The 22,076-nt window shown below is 44.7% G+C and overlaps 1 protein-coding gene across 1 annotated transcript in view; it reads right to left on the minus strand.

Moving 5' to 3' along the window:
- Positions 1–22,076, minus strand: part of LOC142563394 (lipase member M-like) — a 28,709-nt gene that overhangs the window by 863 nt on the left and 5,770 nt on the right. The window contains exons 2-3 of the mRNA XM_075673948.1: positions 18,999–19,209; positions 8,831–8,948 (exon numbers count right to left, since the gene is read on the minus strand). Coding sequence (XP_075530063.1) covers positions 8,831–8,948; positions 18,999–19,197 — 317 coding nt within the window. The 5' untranslated portion in view covers positions 19,198–19,209. The remainder of the gene's footprint in view (positions 1–8,830; positions 8,949–18,998; positions 19,210–22,076) is intronic.

Here is a 22,076-nt window from a genome sequence, read left to right on the forward strand (position 1 = left end):
GTACAGGTCCACGCCCCTACATCCAGTCATGATGACCAGGAAGTCGAAAGCTTCTATGAAGACGTGGAATCGGCGATGGGCAGAGTGAAAACTAAATACACTATACTAATGGGCGACTTTAATGCCAAGGTAGGCAAGAAGCAGGCTGGAGACAAGGCAGTGGGTGAATATGGCATAGGCACTAGGAATAGCAGGGGAGAGTTATTAGTAGAGTTTGCGGAACAGAATAATATGAGGATAATGAATACCTTCTTCCGCAAGCGGGATAGCCGAAAGTGGACGTGGAGGAGCCCGAACGGCGAGACTAGAAATGAAATAACTTCATACTCTGCGCTAACCCTGGCATCATACAAAATGTGGACGTGCTCAGCAAGGTGCGCTGCAGTGACCACAGGATGGTAAGAAGTCGAATTAGCCTACACCTGAGGAGGGAACGGAAGAAACTGGTACATAAGAAGCCGATCAATGAGTTAGCGGTAAGAGGGAAAATAGAGGAATTCCAGATCAAGCTACAGAACAGGTATTCAACTTTAACTCAGGAAGAGGACCTTAGTGTTGAAGCAATAAACGACAATCGTGTGGGCATCATTAAGGAGTGTGCAATGGAAGTCGGTGGTAACTCCGTTAGGCAGGATACCAGCAAACTATCGCAGGAGACGAAAGATCTGATCAAGAAACGCCAATGTATGAAAGCATCTAACCCTACAGCTAGAATAGAACTTGCAGAACTTTCGAAGTTAATCAACAAGCGTAAGACAGCTGACATAAGGAAGTATAATATGGATAGAATTGAACATGCTCTCAGGAACGGAGGAAGCCTAAAAACAGTGAAGAAGAAACTAGGAATTGGCAAGAATCAGCTGTATGCGTTAAGAGACAAAGCCGGCAATATCATTACTAATATGGATGAGCAAGTGGCTGAGGAGTTCTATAGAGATTTATACAGTACCAGTGGCATCCACGACGATAATGGAAGAGAGAATAGTCTAGAGCAATTTGAAATCCCACAAGTAACGCCGGAAGAAGTAAAGAAAGCATTGGGAGCTATGAAGAAAGGAAACGCAGCTGGGGAGGATCAGGTAACCGCAAATTTGTTGAAGGATGGTGTGCAGATTGTTCTAGAGAAACTGGCCACCCTTTATAGGCAAGGTCTCATGACCTCGAGCGTACAGGAATCTTGGAAGAACGTTAACATAATCCTAATCCGTAAGAAAGAGGACGCCAAAGACTTGCAAAATACTAGACCGATCAGCTTACTGTCAGTTGCCTACAAGCTATTTACTAAGGTAATCGCAAATAGAATCAGGAACACCTTAGACTTCTGTCAAGCAAAGGACCAGGCAGGATTCCGTAAAGGCTACTCAACAATAGACCATATTCACACTATCAATCAAGTGATAGAGAAATGTGCAGAATATAACCAACCCTTATATATAGCTTTCATTGATTACGAGAAAGCGTTTGATTCAGTCGAAACCTCAGCAGTCATGGAGGCATTACGGAATCAGGGTGTAGATGAGCCATATGTAAAAATACTGGAAGATATCTATAGCGGCTCCACAGCCACCGTAGTCCTCCATAAAGGAAGCAACAAAATCCCAATAAAGAAAGGCGTCAGGCAGGGAGATACGATATCTCCAATGCTATTCACAGCGTGTTTACAGGAAGTATTCAGAGACCTGGATTGGGAAGAATTGGCGATAAAAGTTAATGGAGAATACCTTAGTAACTTGCGATTCGCTGATGATATTGCCTTGCTTAGTAACTCAGGGGACCAATTGCAATGCATGCTCACTGACCTGGAGAGGCAAAGCAGAAGAGTGGGTCTAAAAATTAATCTGCAGAAAACTAAAGTAATGCTTAACAGTCTCGGGAGAGAACAGCAATTTACAATAGGCAGCGAGGCACTGGAAGTCGTGAGGGAATACATCTACTTAGGGCAGGTAGTGACGGCGGATCCGGATCATGAGACGGAAATAATCAGAAGAATAAGAATGGGCTGGGGTGCGTTTGGCAGGCATTACCAAATCATGAACAGCAGGTTGCCATTATCCCTCAAGAGAAAAGTATATAATAGCTGTGTCTTACCAGTACTCACCTACGGGGCAGAAACCTGGAGGCTTACTAAAAGGGTTCTACTCAAATTGAGGACGACACAACGAGCTATGGAAAGAAGAATGATAGGTGTAACGTTAAGGGATAGGAAAAGAGCAGATTGGGTGAGGGAACAAACGCGAGTTAATGACATCTTAGTTGAAATCAAGAAAAAGAAATGGGCATGGGCAGGACATGTAATGAGGAGGGAAGATAACCGATGGTCATTAAGGGTTACGGACTGGATCCCAAGGGAAGGGAAGCGTAGCAGGGGGCGGCAGAAAGTTAGGCGGGCGGATGAGATTAAGAAGTTTGCAGGGACGGCATGGCCACAATTAGTACATGACCGGGGTTGTTGGAGAAGTATGGGAGAGGCCTTTGCCCTGCAGTGGGCGTAACCAGGCTGATGATGATGATGAAATTAGACAATTTCGCCAGAAGGGCCAAAGGTCGAAAGCCACAACAAGGTTCTGCAACGTTGCAAGAATAGCAAAGTTGTGCTTGGACCCCTCGCACGGTGTCTTAACACTACGTGCGTGTGACTCGGCTGCAAACTTGGCTCCGGCAAACCCGACGGCGCGGAGCGGGACGCTGCGTCGAGTTTGGCTTTGTCCTTTTTGCAGTTTTAACGCACTGCGCGTCCCGGAGCCGTAACCATCCGGCCGCGCATGCGCCTTTGATACCAGTACAGCACGACCGCGGCGCTGCAAACGAGCCTCGAGTGTCCATATATTTGCCATTACAATTAAAGTGGGCAAAGCTGGATCAGATAGAATCTGAGATTATCATATTTGAAGGGGACATCGCAAAACGTTGTAGAGGACAGTGAGAAACAAACACACCCACTTGCTTGTCTCACCTGTAGAGCATTTCTTTTCGAAGGTGCTGCACTGAGTTGCTTGGATTCAGAAGTGAGATGAGTTATTCGGGAGCTCTGTTTCAAACACGCAAGACGAATGTTTAAAGTTCAAAGTTCAAAGTGCAGTAGGCCGCATTTTCACACATTGGATTCGATTCGAAGGTCTGTGTTGACTCGATAAATATAAGGATATATGGGCGATCAACGTAACGAGCCCCCCTTCGCGCCCCCCCCCCCCTTTGTAACGGCGTGGCTGCTAGCGCCACAAGTCTGAATGTTTTTGCTTTTCCGCTGCAATAGTCTTTGTCTTTTAAGATCAGTGTTTCGCGTTAACAAAAGATCTACTATTGAAGTAACTTGTCCTGATGACACTGTGTACGTCTTTGAAAACTGTGTGTTGCCTTCCGTAACCTAATCATTCCTGCAGCCGTCTTTTAGTATTATACAGAGCGATTATTTTTAAGTTCTGGGGGATTTAAAAAAAATCGCCTATGGGAGATCACGTAATTATTGTCCTTGAGCTGGATTACTTGAAGATGCGGACGTTACAATCATGATACATCGAAACGCGTATTCATCCAATTAACCGAAACTCACTAATTAAACTACTTAAATATTTACTTCATGGCACATTTTGCAATTTACGAATCGTAGCCGGTGAGTTTACAAGACGTATCCAGTTGAAATGAATTTCCAGAATGACACCAGCTTTGAGATATTGCTTCCCAGAGTATGCGGCAAAATACATTGGCGTTCTAGTTACTTTTGTGCTTAAATGCATAAAAGAGCGTTTTGCGAGAAAAGTAAGTTGAACAGCGCATTTTTACGGTGAAATCGATGGCGCACGTCTTCAGACTGGTGTCATTCTGGAAATTCACTCCAATGGTATACACCTGGAAAACTCACCGGCTACAAATCGTAAATTGCAGTCTGTGCTGCAAATGAATAAATTAGTAATTTATTTAGATATTTCAAAAATGATTTAAAGATGTGTTTCAATTTCTCATGCAGCAATGCCGCCTCTCTTAATAATTCAGCTCAAGGACTAGAAGCATGTTATCTCCAGCAAGAAATTTTGAAAATTACGTAAAACTTAAAAATTATCACCACGTAGAACGCAAGTTCATGAACCTTTACCTCAGGATTGTTAACAGAGATAATTGGCGTTATGCATTTGTGTATTTTGGTTTCAAAAGTAAGCGCATTTACTTGTCAGCTCATTTCGTGCATACTCCGACGAAGATGAGACTGTATGCGACAAACACGATGTGAAATGTCATTGCAGAGATCTAGGAATAAGAAGATGTTATAGCTCGAGAAGAAAGTGAAACTACGAAACTTTGCCACCCGTGGGTGACTCATGAAAAGTTAAAGCATGGCACCTCACGTATCCGGAAAATTGGCGAAATTGGCAACCAAGCAAAGTCATGGAAATCACAGATTGAAAGACTGGAGTCATTATTCACTGCTAGGTAGAGGCAATCTAAATAGCTTGCACCTACGCTATTCGATGCTAGGTAGATTGCCTCTACCCGAAGATGTAGGGGCAATCAAGCGTTGTTATTATATTCCGAAATGAAATTCACGGGTTGATAAGTAACCGGGCAGCTAAGAGAAGCTATCGTCTGGGACCACCAGCTAATTCTGCCAATGGGGCGACATCATGTTGAACCGAGATGAAACGACAACATGAAATTTTTGAAATACGGAGTGTGAGGAAGCTGAGCAGAAGCCTAAAAAATCCTAAATGCACAATTTGCACTTGGACATTTGCACTAGATGGCGCCCAGTGTGACTAAGGAAGCGCGAAAGAGGAGCCTCGCTGCGGTACACTTTTCATACACACCTGGATCGTTTCAACGGTAGCAATACGTTGTGTCGCTACGTTGCTTCAATGCTGATGCATTACGGTCGAGAGTCATCGTGAGATGGGTTCTGCCGCTTTTTATCCGCACCCTTTGACAGCTCAATTTTTATGGCTCACACTGCCGTCGGCATGCAAGAGAATTTCATCAGAATCCGTTTTCGGAATCTGAAACGCTGGATGTATTTTGCACTCCATATCGTTGCGGAGACTGTTTTCTTGTTTATCTTCGTAACTAGAGTCGAGCTCGTTGCGCTGTTGTATGTTTCGGGTACGTAGTCAGCCGCGCCGGGGTCTCTTTTTATCTAGATGGTATTGTTTCGAGATCGGGCTCCTTGTTTCGGATTTTGGTGTTATCCTGCTCACACCATTTTTTTTCCGCCACCACTTGTTTTATGACCTCGCCGTCCGTTCTCCATGCATCTACGTGTCCTTGCTCTGCCATCGTTCAATGCGAGGATACTGTGATATGTAAAATGCAGCAACCGCAATACAGGGTGGAACGCAAGAAGATGGATGAAAACACCATCCGTGCATCTCGAGGACCAGCGAGTAAGAGGGTTTAACAAGCGCACATCACATAACAAACGACAAATTCAGGCAGACATACGACAAGCACAGGGTAAGTGCCGATAAAGGATAGCATTTGTCCTTTGTCTGCCTTCTTTCGTACTGTGTCATGATGTGCATTTTTTTAAACTGCAGGTACATACAAATTAGCCAATAAACAGTTCCCTTTGAAGAAGATGGAAAAATCGGGGTAAGTCACTTCAATGGCGGGCCCCTGCAACCCTCTTGACTGTACGACAGATATGATCGACATCACATAGCTCTATGTGCTAATCCGAAAATAAAGACAGTTGTGCGCTTGATGCAGTACGCTGCATATTGTGTGCTACATAATTTACTCCAACCTTGAATATTACATTGACATGGACGGTAATTCAATGCGAGGATCTTGATTACAAGAACTTGAGTGTCTGCGTCTACTGCACACCACCACATAATACTTTCGGTGTCCATATCATACAATATGTAAACGCGCCATAGGTTGTATGACCTTTTGTTTTGTACAGAGCTTCTGTTATGCCGCGCAAGAATTTTGATTATTTTATTTATGCTCTCTTATTTAGCACCCTAAATTAACCACACTGATAACGTGAGCAATATTTTAATGCTTGCTAACGCAGGCTTGGTTTGTTGTTCTCACTTTGGCGAAAAAACACGTATGCCCTGTTGTATCTCAGAATATCGGAAAAAAATATTACTAGGAGAATAATGCGGAAGTAATTCGCACTGCATATTATTGAAACACACTTAAAATTATGAAAGTACGGATAGAAAGTTTCGAGTATAGGTGTTCTATGTATCGTCCCAGTAAGGGGCTTCTCACTCCTGTCGCGTTGATATAAGCAACGAGGGAGAATATGAAAGTTAAAATGGACACACGCGTGAAATTGAAAACATTGGGTACACTCATGTATCCATGTAAAAACCTTTGACAAGCATGTTTTCAGGGCTGAAGCGGGTTTCATTTTGGCCCAGCAAAAGAGCACTGTGCCATAAGCAGAGCTGAAGGTGTTCTTTCTGCCACACTCATGATAATATGAGTGTGGCAGAAAAACGCGGAACTTTCCTTGAGAAAATTAAATATAAGATGGGGGGCTCCACGAGCTTTGGTGGAGGGCTTAATATTTCAGCGGAGAGAAATGTTTCGTCTATTCGTGAAGTTTCTGAGTTGCACCGATCTATTCAGCGAGCGATAATGCATAGCAAGTAATAATAAACGCCAACTCATCTAATTGGGTACGGGGCCATTTTGGTGCAGTGGTAGAATTTTACGTGTAATCAAAATAATAGTACTGATATCTATGAGAAGCGTTGTCTTAATGCTGCTATACTGCGTTTAGCAGGGAAGCTTTAGCTCGGGGATGACTTGGATTTTCCTATTCAAATACATGTGAGATTCAAAAATTCGCACACGAAAGAACCACTCGACCAGTTTGAATGAGGCGTGTTGCATTCGTGAGAGAAAGCTAAATTTTAGTTACTGCAGGAAGCCGAACTTTGATTTAGGAACTCATTATTTTTACAACAGATGCCTAAAACCGGTAAACTTTAAACCCTTGAAGCAGATATCGCAGTTCTGTAAGCCACATCCGTTAAGGTGGAAACGCATGGCGCGTTTTTCGCGAGCGTAAAACGGGCGGCAAACGCCCGCGTTGCCGCCGACGCGCGAGCACCCGTACGAAAAAAAGGAGCGGTGCTTTCGCGCCGCGTTTTCCGGGTTGCCAGACAACATGACCCTCAACGACATGTATTGTCTTTGTTACCGCATATATAATATGCCCTTAAACTTACAAAACACTACAATAAAAAATATTCTGAGTGTAATTAGACAGCGACATTTCTTTTCGAAGTGTATTTATCAAGCTTAATTTCAAGCAGTAATATTGTGTGCGAAACTGCGACTATGTACCTTCCGCATGCTGAGAAGCCGCTGCTTGTTTACAACTTCACATATAAAAAGGAGGGTCGGCCGCTTACTACCGAGCAGAAAAGGCGATTGATGCTATTAAGGGGGATGCTGATACTGAAGCAAGAAAAAATGCGGGTCAGGAGGTACATGTGGGTGCGGCCTGCCTGGTTGAGAAGAGAGCGAGCACCATACACTGGTAATATTATTAGCAAATTGTCTTGCCAGTATTAGCGATGAGACGCGACGCTTCTCCACTTTAGTTATTAGGGCCTCGTTGAAAGTTGCTTTGTTCATTTTAGGTGAACAGGATGCGCGAACCAACACGATGCGCCAACGAAATCACGGTAGCACACGTTTTCCTCGACGCGCGCGCTAGTTCTGACGAGAAAAAAAGAAAAATTCCGCCAAGGAGGTTCCGTCGAGATGCGCAGAGAGCAGGGCCATCTGGTGGCAAAAAAAGAAACAAAATGCCACGTGACCAGATGCCACGTGACTTACCTGAACTCTGATTGGTGGACGCGCCGCGCGACGCGTTTTTTTCTACTCCGAGCAGCAGCACGCGGCGGCGCGATTTCGTGACGGGTCATGCTGGGCACGCGACAAAATGACGCGCCCGTCCCACCATCGGCGCGTCATCGCGCCTGAAATCGCGCCATGCGGTTCCGCCTTTAGGGCATCTAGAGCGGACGAGCTTGGTGTTTGTTTTTTCGGCTTGGGTGGAATTGTTGCACTGTTTAGGAGGTTTCGGCAAAAGTGCGTCTCACAAATTATGATATACTTGAGAGTCGCGTATATTATATACATGTTGTGCGCCTTAGACGTCTTAATAGGATCAGTTTACATAATTATTTTATCGTTATTTCTCAGTCAGTTACATGCAGAGATGAAAATGTGGAACTTGAGTTTGCTTTCTGGAAACTCAAGTGCCATGTGTTCAACTCTGTAAAACAGTAATAAATAACGATCGATATCTACAGTAGGGAGCCGTGGGAGTCTCCTCGCCCGGCTAGGGCTAAGGCCCAAAGGGGCTTCTTGGACCAGGCGTAGAGGGTAGCCAGGATAACAGGTGTCCTAGAATAAGGACCCACCCACCCTCTCCCTCTCATCCTACCCCTTCTGTATTCTCTTTTCCCTTCCCTTGATTAATCAATAAAGTGTTTCCATTAATCTATGGCACTTGAGCTCTTTTGAATTTTTCGCTTTTACAGAATTGAAGAGAATGGATGGCCGAAGCTAAAATAAATCTGACGCCCATAATCTTTGATTCTGACTTTCTTTAATGCGACCAACCACATCAAATTCGGTGCAGTGAATGAAGAGAGAAATGATTTTTCCGTTCCAATATATTTTGATAGCAGCTGCCATTGATTCTTTGACGCGCACAGGCGCTCGGGCGGAGTAAATTGTCGTTATGCCCCAGCAAGCTTAGATCCAACCGTGGCTAGCACTATCCTTCTCCTCAAGCTCAGATCACGGGAGTCGAAATGATCTTTTGTTCTACAATGGCGAGAGTAATCAGAGGAAAGTCCCTTGCCTCCACTGCCAGTACCGGTCGTCATTCTGCTGCAGATTGTGGATGCTGCGTGAGCGGGCCGCAATCTCCCGCGTGTTCATGGCCCACACGTCGAAACCGTGGTCAGCCAGGATGTAGCCTGCGATTTACAGACAGACATGTCGACACTCCGGACGTCTATTGGCATTATTTTCAGAATAAGAGACTTGGAATACTCAGCGTAACATTTAAACAGAAACTTTTACGCACGTCAGTAAGGTGAAAGCCTGGTGCTTTACGTGCCAAAACAATATGGTTGTAAGGCATGCTATAGTGGGGGACTGCGGAATAATTTAGACCGCTGGGGTTCTTTAACATGCATCCAATGCACTTCACACGGGCGTTTGTTCTTGCATTTCATGCCCATCAAAATGCGGCCGTCACGGCTGCATTTCATCCCACGCCCATAAGATGCACGAAACGACAGGTTTCACGCATGTTATGAGCCAGAAAGCTGCAAGGCGGTCAATGGAAGTCTCCGTCTTTGTTGAGGTAAAAGAAGGCGAGTTAACTGAAAACAAAAACTCATGCACATCACGTGTTTCAGTACGAGAGGCATCGTCCGTAGCGAGCTCTCTCAGCATAGAACCCGAAAAATGACCAGTAATTCTAGACAGAAATCCTTCGGCACTTCTCTAATTTCGCGAGGACAGACGGGAGCTGTAATAGAACATCGAATGCTGAACAACGAATGCAGAATATCGAATGAAGCCGGCGGTTGCTTGACGAAAGGAAGATCGCCATCCTGGAACATTTCCCCTGGTCTCTTTATTTTACCCCTTATGACTTTGTTTATTTCCCTAATCTTAGGGGATCACCAAGCAGATGCGGTGAAGCTCTGGAAGCAGGGGCCCGTTGGACGTAACAGAAGAATCTCCTGGACGTAACAGAAGAATCCCTGCAGCAGTTCGTATAAGCGTAGAGCACAATAGAAAAATGCGTGACTATAGGACGACTAAATTGAAGTAGACCACGTAGTTCACTGTTTGGCAAAAAAAAAAAAACTAATTCAAGGGAAGACTAGCCCAGTTGCTTTTCTTGCAGATCTCATATATCTAACAAAGGTCGCTGGCAAAGGGCAAACATCGCTTACGAAAAAAAAAAAAACCTTATGATATCGGCCCCAAGTTCCGCACCTTCCTTACGTAAGAGCTTCTCCTGATTGGCTGCCATTCGGGAGCCAACAAATAACTGTAGATAAGCACGTGATAATGAGATTATTGTCTCGTCAACGGCCAATAAATGTCCGCGTTTACATAAGAAAAGTTTTGTGAATGCTAGCCCAAAATTTTCTCACGTTTTATTTTTTTGAAGCGTGTCGCTGAAGTGAGACAAGAAAGTAGATGAAATTGTCACTAAAACTGTCAAGGGAATTTTTAATGACGCACGTATGTTGCAACGCATAATACAGGCAAATAATTTATAGAGGTTTCAAGTTAGTAATAATGTCCGTGCTTGTAGGTGACGGATAAACGTGAATTTACAAACAGGGTGTAGCTGGCTTTAATTTATTTATTTATGTATACTGCAATCCAGACTGCGGATTTCGGTAGTGTATGTTATCAAATACTACTTATTTCATAATTTACATATGTTTAGCAAATGCACATACAAAACAAAATATAAAGAAGAGAGTTTGACGACACTAGTTTGAAAGCAAAAGTGTCAACACTTGGTTCAAGAACTTCATCATTAGTGAGGCTATTCCACTCGTTAAAGACACCAGGAAAAAAAAAGAGTACTTGAAGCACTCTTTTCCGAACTCCTTTTCGCATGCGGGAAAGGCCGTTCCTAATAAATTACGGCTTTGTCTGGTATATAGCCTATCTGGATGACAAAGACGATATTTTTGATGTGTTATTGTTGTAGTGCCCAATAATTAGTTGGTAAAAAAATTAAGACGGCAACAGCGATTACACTGGGAAATAGTAGATAATTTTAGCCTTGGTCCACAGAATTCTAATTGAAAAGTTCAGAATTTTTATACACAAAGCGGACAGTTGTCGTTTTTCTTTTTTTCGGGGGAATATTCCGTATTTTTTCTCAGTTTCAGTAAACGGGTCTCCGATTACAGAAGCATATTCTACTATTGGTAAGACAACAATATTGCACGTTAGCAATCCAACAGCAGGGTTTGATAATTTTAACATTCCTCGGCGAAAGAACACACGCCGTGGTTGCTTAGTGGCTATGGTGTTGGGCTGCTAAGCACGAGGTTGCGGGATCGAATCCCGGCCACGGCGCCCTCATTTCGATGGGGGCGCGATGCAGAAACACCAGTGTACTTGGATTTAGGTGCACGTTAGGAACAGGCGGTCCAAATTTCCGGGGTCACCCATTACGGCGTGACTCATAATAAGATCATGGTTTTGGCACGTGAAACTCCATAATCTAATCTCTCGGCAAAAGAAGTTTGTGGTTTGGGTTAGCTTTAAGGTGGCCTGCGTGCTTTGGCCAATGAAGGGCTTTATTAATCCGATGTCCTAAGTATTTAAAGTGAGTTGTTTCAGCGAGAAGGATACTATTTGCAATATAGCTAAATTTTAAACGGTTTCATTTCCGAGTATTAGCAGTAAAAACCTATTTTCAAGTCAATTTCTATTCGCCACTCTTTGGCATCAATCAGTAATCTTCTGAAAATCCTGATTCAGCTTGAGCTTGTCAGAAACACTTTTTAACTCTGACTAAATAACAGAATCACTGGCATGCAATTGAATTTTACTAAAATATCCGTTACTATGTCATTAATGATAACGAGAAAAGAAAAGCGGCCTAAGCACGGATCCCTGTCGAACACCAGAGGCTAGTGAAAGTCGTTTGGAGGGTAGTCTTTGCAGGCAGCATATTGCTGCTGGTTTCTTAGCTAGGCTGACAACCAGAATATTAACTCTGTATATTGGAGGATTTCATTTAATTTATAAAGTAACTTCTTGCGGGAAACCTTGTTAAATGCTTTGCTGAAATCTATAGTGTTGCGTGAGCTTAGTTAATAATAATAATTGCTACTACGAAGTCATGAACCGTTTCAATAAACTGAGCAGACGTAAAATTACCTTTTATGTATCCGTGTTGGCATCTAACCTATTTAAATAACGGATGACGATAGCTTAAATCCTGCGTTCTTTTATTAAGGTTACAAATACAGTACGATTCATAAGAAAAAAAAATAGCCAAACTTTTTCAGCACCATAAGTCTACATTGTCCCTGAAATTTTGTGGTTCTCTACGTTTGTGTAGGAGAGCTAGGAAAATGGAAGGCGTTCGTGGCACACGGAGGAGTTCAGGTAGGAGCTGGAGGAGGATTTAGGCAGTACACTGTGGCTTCAGCTAACGCCGAGACCACAGCCGATGGCACAGCTAAAGCCACAGTTGAAGCCACAGCCGGAGCCACAGCCGAAGCCACAACTGGAGCCACGACCGATGCTACGGCCGCAGCCACGAGCGATTCCACAGCAGGTGCCACAGCCGGTGCCACAGCCGCAGCCACAGTCACATCAAAGGATACAGCGCACCGCGGTACAGTCTACAGCGCCGACTTCCGATAAATTGTCCGAAGATCAGCAAGTGGTTGTGATGCTTCGGTCCCTCCTAAATACCCTTCGTGTACTTTTCAGCAAGTTGCATACTCCGTCAGCGCGAAGTGTAGTGCAAGTACTGGGATGGTCTTAATCCAGTGCTTGCAACTCTCGAGTAAGCCCCATAGCTCAACCGCAGCCTCCTACTCGCGCAACGACCGCTGGCCTTTTGGTCGTCCCAGATGCGATCAACGCAGATCACCACCTATCGAACTCCACTTTGGTGTCAAGGTGCTTCACCGTACACAGTCTTCACTTCCTTCTTCTTTTATTCTTTCTATTCGCCCTTTCCCTCACCCCAGTTTAGGGTAGCAAACCGGAAGCTCGTCTGGTTGACCTCCCTGCCTTTCCTTTCTCTTAGACAAGACGCACTAAAGGGTCTTTGCGGCGAAGTCTCTTCGTGGTGTCTTCACGAGAACGATCTGAACTGTCCGCCTGGCGTCGGTTTGCTGGCGTGGCTCGCTCGTAGAGAAACTGATTCCCACTCAGCGGGCCCCGGATGCTGGCAGAAACAAGGCATCTTTTTCTCATTCCCGACGATAGCTGCTACGGAAACCGAACACCGGCGGTGGACACCATCGCCAATATAAACAGCTATTGTAACGAGCCCATAACAGCTAAATCTGCAATTTTCCTTGGCGGTTGTTAACACGAGCATGACAATGAGCCGAGCTTTATACAGGTCAAATACTACGTTTTCGCCATTGATCTATCTGAAAGCCACCGCGAAGTATTGATTGGTCTGAAAGCTGAAAGAAACGGAAACAACTTGTTTAAGCTCACGTTAGCGAGCTGAGCTGCTCCAATATCTACGCATTTCTGTGTGCCTTTCTATAGTTGACCTGCCTTATTCACCTACCGTGTTGTTAGTGTGAACAAAGCATTTATGCCAACAGGTTTGGGGAAAATAATTTACTGCTGCGCTTGTGAACGTCCAGTAATCGAATTCATTTATTGATGCCTCAGTTGCCGCAGTGCAGTGATGCCGCAGAATCCACAGCGCTTCAACTGATTCAACTTTTCAAGTGGGTTTTGCAAAGAATTAGAAAATATAAATTTTTTGAGCACAATCTGAATTCTATTATTGACAATTGTGCTGAGAAGCAAAATTACAATGTGAAGGCAACCATTGCTTCATCATCGTCAGAGAGCCTATACGTCATACAGCGAGTCTCGGTCACTTGCACGTAGCTTGTGACTAATGAACTGATTTCTAGAAAGTCATTTTTGAAGCAAGTTTCCTATCTTCTAAGTCGCTAAAATGTCACCACTTGTTCATTCAATTGACCAAAAAAGACGCTGGTCACTGAATGGGAAACTTTGTCGCCAAAAAGACAAGACAGTCACCAAATATATCGACAAAAGTTCTATAAGGGCAGCAGTGATTACAGACCGGTAGTACATAAAAAGCGAAGCTAATTTTGTGTTGTCAAAGGTGGTTGGGTTAGACGGCTCCAACGAACAGGGGACAAAGCGAGCGGTGGAAGGCGAAGCTTGTTTTATACTGCCCGGCGACAACCCTTCCCCAATGCAGGCGTTCAAGGCTCATCCCGCAGGCGGGTCGAAACACGCAGAAACGTCATGCGTAGTGCTGCCAGCCCAGCGTCATCTGCTACAGAATGTGGCGGCAAGTCCTGAAAGACAGTCCTAGCTGCCTGAGTGGAGAATACGTAGTAATAAACGCACACTTAGGGGGCCGCTGTTTTAAAAGTCCACTGGGCCTTAGCTGTTGTGTTGGATTTTGCACTGTACAGACGACGGTGCCCGCTTTTAAATGTGGGGGGAGGGGTGCCCCGTCTGCCCCTCGGTAGATACGCGTATAAGGTGATTTCTCTAAAATTCGATACGATTTTTGGCATGAGTAATTTATAAACCGGAAATATTGATTATTTACCATATTATTTATTAACTCAAAGACGAAACCTTCAATTGAAAATTTGGAGATTGCGTTGAGAAACATTTCAGACGCTTTCTCTCCATTAAGACAATCGTTACGGGTTTCATTCCTGCGAACTATAAAAAAAAGCGCGCTTTATCTAGAGATAGCATCACGTGGTTAGATGTTTGCGCGTGTAGTAATGCAAGTGCCCCGAAAAATGTATAAAATGAATGATCGCTGCTCACGCAGACAGGATGCACGAATAAGGCGAAAGCGACGATACTGGACCAAAGACAACAGCCTTGGCTTGACGAAGGATTTCACAACACATTCCATTCAGAAACAGCTCCAACGGCCGTGGCGCTCCTGCCATCTGAGGTCGTCGGCAGTTGACGCGCTCAAGCGGTCGAAGCTGTGCTGTCCTACGGATCGAATTGGCTCCTGGAGTTCCTGGGCCAACCAGTGTGTTGCCCGAAGCAGCCGGGCTGGTGAGGGGCATGTGCTGGCAGCCCTGCGTAGACTGCATTGCTGATGGCGTACGAGAGCTGTGACGCGACGTTTACGCAGCGCCATTGATTTCTGGCGGTACTGCGTGGACGACAGCGTACTGAAGCCTCGCGTCGTCTTCACGTGGACGGCGCTTTGTCCGCCAATCTGGGTTCCATGCTGATCAGGACTAACGCGTGTGTTACATGCGTCGAGTCCATCTTGAAAAAATGCTATAGAACGGGTAATGGCAGAGTGCAAATCGCACGAATGGTTTTCAATTGTAGCGTTTTCATATGTTGTTTGTTCGTCACTTAGTCGTGTTGTGATGAAATTATGATTCTTCGTGTCTCCTGCGTCTCCTCTCCAAGCCGATCCTCCTCCACCAATATTAAAGCAGTTGGTGGAGCGATGGCACTTACCAGGCTCAGCATATTCTCTGCTGTAGCAATAATGTCGCGTGAAATGTTGCAAGACGCAATGCTCACAATCTTACAAGATATCGCGTCACTGCTTCGCAACGTATGACGCCACCATTTTTTCTTTATTCACTCCGAGAGCGGTTAAGTTCTCTGAGCAGGTTTGGCCTTGTCCATCCGTCCCATCTGTTTGTCCACTCCGTTGACCAATGTCGCCGCTGACGGCACAGAAAGGTAATGTTTTGCCGTTGTTAGGCCACCTTGTCATTCCCAGCTCGGCCATTGCCACAGTGCGTAGAAAAACAAACTTCTCCACAACCACCTCCAGTGGTATTTGAGCACATGCCGTTCGGGCAATGAGCATTAAGCAGTCGAGTGTTCTAACCACTGCGCTATCGCACAAGAGTGCTGGCGATTTTGTGCAACTTTTTGCGCTCCACGCCGGCTCTTAGATCAGTGGAATCTGTGCTTGCGTTTCGGAGGTCAGAACGGGCAGCACTGTGGCGGAGGAGGATTACGTTTTAAGAGTTGCACATAGAAATTGTCGTTGACAAGATGGCGATGTATTTGGGTGCAAGTGTTCATTTTCGTGCTCGTGAAAAAAGCGTCTGTGGCACGAATGAAGTGTATTTTAGAATAATGATCGTAAGCCTCAAACATTACAGATACGTGTTCATTTTCATGCTCACGAAAAAAGCGTCTGTGGCACGAATGAAGTGTATTTTAGAGTAATGATCGTAAGCCTCAAACATTACAGATACTCACAGTAAAGGATGCACCGAGAAAAAGGTTGCCACCGCCAACAGCGACTTGGAAGATTACAGATTACAGCGACTTGGTCTGTTGTTTACAGATTAGCTCCCAGAATTTACAGGTGCCAAGCGCCCTATGTAGTGCTGCAAATGTATAGGGCAAACGAAATTTCTCGATTCTCGTACGTTGCACGGCGACATTTAGCTCGTAACATAACTCTCTTAGGAGTTTCGGGCTGAAAGTCTATTTCAAGGTCCCAGGCGGGACCTTTGAAGCAAGTCATCGAGCTTTAATGACATCAAAGCTTTAACACAGAAGGTGCCCCGTCACCTGCGGCCCATATACTGACTTGCACAGAAAAAAATGAATTCAGAAATCGTGTAGGGAGACGTCAAATTTCACGGCCATCTAAACTGCCAAATGGCAGTCACGCCGAGTAGTTACGTGTTTGTAAGTTGTTGTACTGAACAATGTAAAAATTGTTCACTACAGAAGCAATAATAAAAATTATGAACCAAGATTATCTGAATCAAATATATTTACATAGTCAAATGCTGATGCGCCGCGAACAAAGAAAAAAAATATGTGAGCGCAATATTTTTTGAGGAAGAAGCAAGCAACCAGAACAATTACAACAAATTAGAGGCTGGTCTTCACTGCGGGAGAATGCTGCTGTCGTAATAGATCAGTTTAGAGCCAAAGTAAGCGGTAAAGTCTTCTGCCCTTTTTTTTCTGTATGAACTTCTTGGAAAACACTTTGGGATTCCTGCAACGCAGACCGGTGTACACCGGCAGATATTAGGACCGCTAGACCAGTGCGCTCGTGACAGGCTATTGGTGCAAAAAAAAAAAAATGGATAAACGTGACGGTTTCAGAAGAAATTTTTTTTCAAAATGCGAAAAGCTGATGAAGATCACTGAAGAACCTTGCTGAGAATTCCCGTTTCATATAGGCAGATAATGACGCCGTCCACTTAGAAATGCAAAATTCTGACCTTGTCATGGCGGAAGTCTAGGTAACGGCTGCATGATGCATATCAGGGCTTCGAAAAAATACATATAAATGCAAAGTTAAGTGAACAAATTGCTCTTTAAAGTGTGAATGGCGCAAACATGAGGAAGGTATACATTTATTAAAGATATGGCTGCTATTAGTAGGTTAGCAGTGACATCAATGATCAGTCCTGTTGGTGTCGACTAAAAGTAATGAAACCTAAAATATTGTCACAAAGAAGTGAAAAAAGTCGCATTTTCGACCTAACGGCGAAGCATTGATTGCGATAGCAAATTAGTAGGCAGCTATACGAAATAAGGATGCTTTTGTTATCGGCGGTATAAACTTGTAAGCATGCGCTTGCTAACTAAATTAGAAGCATTGTGTCACGCTCGCACAAGCAAACATGAACACATCGAGTGAGATGACCGTGGAAACTCGCTGTCAAAACACTGGAGTGAGGAAGCGTGGTTGCAGCAGCGAGCGAATTGACCTTCGTGCTGCCTGCCATCAACGCGAACTAAGCAGCGCAAAGAGCGCGTGGAGGACTCTGTACGCGTCGCAGGGCGCTTTCAAGATCAGAGCATCCGCGGCCACACGCACCGCAGCAGCTGCCGGAGTAAAACGCGCCCCCCTGCCTCCCCTTCCCTCGTAGCCTTGCGCGCGACGAAAGACGGTGCGCTTCCTCCCCGCTTTCCTTCCTTTTGCGAGCGTGAGCCGCCATCGTCGGCGCACCCTCGCACGCGTTCACTGCAACTACAAAATACGGCGCGTGGCGACAATGTCATCGCCCTTAGACTTTATACGGAACCTTAAGGCGACGGCGATGCTGCCATCTGAGAGACCACGCGCAGCTGACGCCAGCTACGCACAGCACGAAGGTGAAATGAATTTTCTGTCCCTTTGAGACCACAGACCTATATATTTTTCGTTTGTTCAGCTCAAATGAGCAATCATGAATTATTGAGAACGCTCTCCCGATAACAAAATCAGCCAATAGCGTTGATGGGCCCAGCTTCTTTCGATGACGCTGCATGACGTCATTGCGGAAGTGAGAGCGAGCATTTTTTTGCAGTTTTTGACACGACAGTGTAAATTGCTTCATGTATGCAGTGCAGTAAGATTTGCCTCACGTAATCACAGCAGCCTCTACGAAAGATCGGCAACGTTTTATCATTATGTTCGAAAAGTGTTTCAGGGCCCGTTGAAAAAGAAGCTTTAGCTTGGGGTCATCTCCGATGTCCTTATTGTAACACATGTAAATGCGGAAATGCTTTTATGAGACAACCACTACTGGACCCACAAAAATGAAAATTTTCGCATATAAAACAAGAAAGTAAGAAATGGCAACTCTAGGAAGAATAATTATGATATATGAGCTCAATGAGTTTCCAAAAAATGCCATATATTTACTTGCTAAAAAAATTCTGCTTGAAGTTTACGAATCCGTAACCTTGTAACAAAAACAGATATCATAGTTCTGTAAGCTGCATATGTTAGATATTCTAAAGCGAAATGCGATATGCGAGTTTATAGTTTACTTTAAGCTTCCACAGTGCTTACAAGTTTTGCATACTCACAAAGCAATGATATATTTGAGGGGGCTGTGTAATGCGATACCTTTGTCCGCATTAGATGCCTAATAATGTGCGGTTTACAAAATTGAGATATTGTTTTTATTTGCTCACCTAAAAAATATTGTAAACTTGACACTTCTTGAAATTTTCAGAAATTTCTCTAAAAGAATAATGATATAAATAGAAACTTCTCTTTCTAGAGTTTCTAGATTTTATTTTTTTTAGATGCAACAAACCTCACCAAACTCAATGCATTAGTTGGGGAGAAAGGCGATTTTTTGTTCCCGTGTATTTAGATAAGAGCTCCCAAACTAAAGGTTCCTCTTAAGACTATACAATGCCAGTTTAATCGGAAAATTATGTACTTTTTCACGCAGAATTTTATCTTTAGCACGTTGTAGGCGTCATGTTTTAACTCATTGCACATTATTTAAGATCGAGGAGCCCTTAGAGGAATATGAACTTACCTGGGCTCTGGGATGGGAAGTTCAGGAACCACGTGCCACACTCGGATAATATGCCCGGCACTAGTATGATAGGGTTGTGATGCGGGGCAAAGAGGTTTGCTCCAATTCCTTTCTTTGGTGCGGCTACCCGATCCGCTTCGAGGACGTATCCGTCTTCTGTGGTGTACTCGAATGTCTCGCAGGAATAGCCGAAGTCCATGACTAGGTCGCACTGCAATGGAATTCCAGCATAACGTACGGGGCAAACACTGTGCTGTGTGAGTGGGTGATTAAATGTCTTTTTTAGAAGTTGAACGAAACAAAAGCGAGATCGAGTTTATTGAATAGGAAGATAATTAGGGAAATCATTTGTGCGGAAGCACGGACGAAGATTCCTGAACGGAAGAGCTGACACCCACCGGAGTGTAGCATGATGCTGCAAATGAAAACCTTTCAGTGCCCCCCTGTTTCGGAGTTGATGGTTATTTCTCCTTCGCTCTGGAGTATGTTGACCTCCTGGTTAGCTCATGTGGTAGAACGAGCGCCTGGGTATGCCATTGTTTGGCCAATATTATCGCGAAGCATCTGTTCAAATCAACATAGTGTTGGTCATATATAGTTTATGGGCCTCTTTCACGATGCAACCAGTAAAATAAAAGAAACCGCAGTTTTGATAGTCAACGTAGGTGAGTTGCGCGCTTTCTGCCGCGAAAGAAAATGCGCAGAGCTGCATAAATAACCATGACTTTAATGCGCTTCTAGAGAAGCTGCTTTGCATAGAACAATTCGGCAGAGACACTTAAGAGTACTTAGGTGTGGGAATGTGAAAGCATTAGAGACCCTTTGGGGAAATGTTTTCGATTGATGTATTTCACATGCATTAAAGTTATTTTTGCTGATTCATTGCGGCATTGCGTATATATTGGCCAAAGACCGGTCCATTTCATAAACTCATGAAGTGGCGTCGAGAGTACATCGCAGTAGAGAGAGCAGCGATGAAATCCGAGCAGCAGGTCACACGCCCGAGGCAGTGCACTCATCTTATACTCTCGTGACGTGGCGCCACCTCCCCCCCATTGGCTGCGCCGACATGTGCCCAATGACGCAAGCACTAGGCCACACCTTTAGACAGGCAGATGGCTGTGACGTGACGTGATGTGTGCAATGACCGACGGGCTAGGCACACCATTAAGGCCCAACCAGTGGCACGCGTCGACACGCTTCGGCACGCGCCGACAAGCGAACGCGTCGCTTCGCGTCGGTAGGGCGAAAAGTGCGCGCAACCACTGGACACAAGCTCTGACGCGCGCCGACGCTCGCTCCTCGGCTGCGGCGCACAACCTTCGCATTTCGCGAAGGTTGTGGGTTGTGGGTTTATGAAGTAGGCAAAGAGTGATAATCGAATTGAAGCACTAAACTACAGTCATAAAGTTAGCTGTAACTAACCTAAACTTAGTGTACATCCATAACGTATCGTTATAATTGTAGTTATAATGATACATCATTGTAGGACGCATGCGCTCACTACGTAAATTCACGAATTTTACGTTTTCACATGTGTCTTTTTCGTCAGGGTGGCGGACACGTACAATTGCAGTAACTACTGCGTCTCTAATAGTCTCTGCGTTCCGTTAGATTGTAAAACCCAATAAACGAGCAATCTAACGACGAAACCAGTGCATAAAACAATGTAGCATCGTTAGCTTGTCACTTATAGGGAAAGGTAAACGGCAGGAACAGCAACTCGGACAAAAAAAAAGAAAACAAACAGGCGACAGGGCCACTTCGTCCTATGACCCATATCACCACCCAATCTTGCAGTGGAAAGCTTCTCTCGCGGTGCTTTTGAAAGACAAAATAAAAAAAGCGCAGTTCCACTGCTTGTTTTCTTTGCCGTCGTCTGGGTTTTCGCCATTTATTCTTTCGCAAAGGGAGAAATGAATTGATAAATCACACCGAGAGTGATTAATAAATAAGTAACAAATATATACCGGATGTAGTGCTCCGCTGCTCCTCAGTAAAATGGCCTTGCTACACCGCCACTGAAACGAATGTTCAGTGGAACAAATAGGAATACAGCTGCGTGGAGAATGCAGCTTTGAAACTTAATGACTTGGCACCGCCTCATAAACTTTCTCTCGTACGATGATGTAGCTTTCTGTGTAGCTCAAAAGGAGCAAAAGCTCATTTTCGGTCTGGCTGCAGAAGCAAACAGCTGCGCGGAGCGCAACACACAGAAGCAATACAGATAACATCACAAAAAGAAAGCTTGAAATAAAAGAAATAATCAACGGCCAAATGATACCATCAACGAAGGGTATGTAGTACTTTGACACGAGTGCACCGTGCGGTAGCATTCCAGGCCGGCAAAGCCAACGACACCCGCCATCTGTTCACTGCCTCATGACGAATGCTGCCAATGGCCGTACGTCATTTTTGCTGCGTACACTTCATTACAATAGCCATTTTACGTATCGTAAACGAACATTCGAGCTGTGGCTTCCTTCGGTTCGTCGGTCTGTCACCGGAAAACGCTGGTAATCTGAAAAAAAAATGGTCTCCGGGGCTGCTACTCTGCGGGGTGTGTGTGTGTGTGTAGGGGGGGGTGATAAATTTCTCCATATTGTCCGATTCTGCCTCGTCTTTATTTTAGACCGACCAGAAAGGCCTCGGAAGCTGTGTGGGCCAATTAGATCAGGCAAGGTGCAAGCTGGACAATATGGCGCAACTTGATCGTGTACTAGATAACCACCCCTAGTGGGGTTTAACTTCTTGATTCTTCCGTTGCAATTGAGCTGGTCTTCTAATGACTGCACATTTATTGCAATGGCAACTAGAGGCTCACTCGAGGCACGCCGCCGTGCTGTTGCGGTATCGACGGATGGTGTGTTGCTCGTGCGGGGAGCAGGAAAGACGGAAACGAAAAAAAAAGCGAGAGACGCGCAGTTCGTATGGTCTCAAAACCAACGTAGCCAACTGAACGACAAGGACCAAGCTGGTGCGCAGTCCTGCCTTGCTCAATTGTTTATGCAGCAGAGTGGCCAATGCAGTGTTCAATGGCCAATGCAGTGTTCTGTCTTCCGCTGCTGGCATCGGCGT

This window comes from Dermacentor variabilis, chromosome 11 (genome assembly GCF_050947875.1).
Source record: "Dermacentor variabilis isolate Ectoservices chromosome 11, ASM5094787v1, whole genome shotgun sequence".
NCBI classification, from domain to species: Eukaryota; Metazoa; Arthropoda; class Arachnida; order Ixodida; family Ixodidae; genus Dermacentor; species Dermacentor variabilis.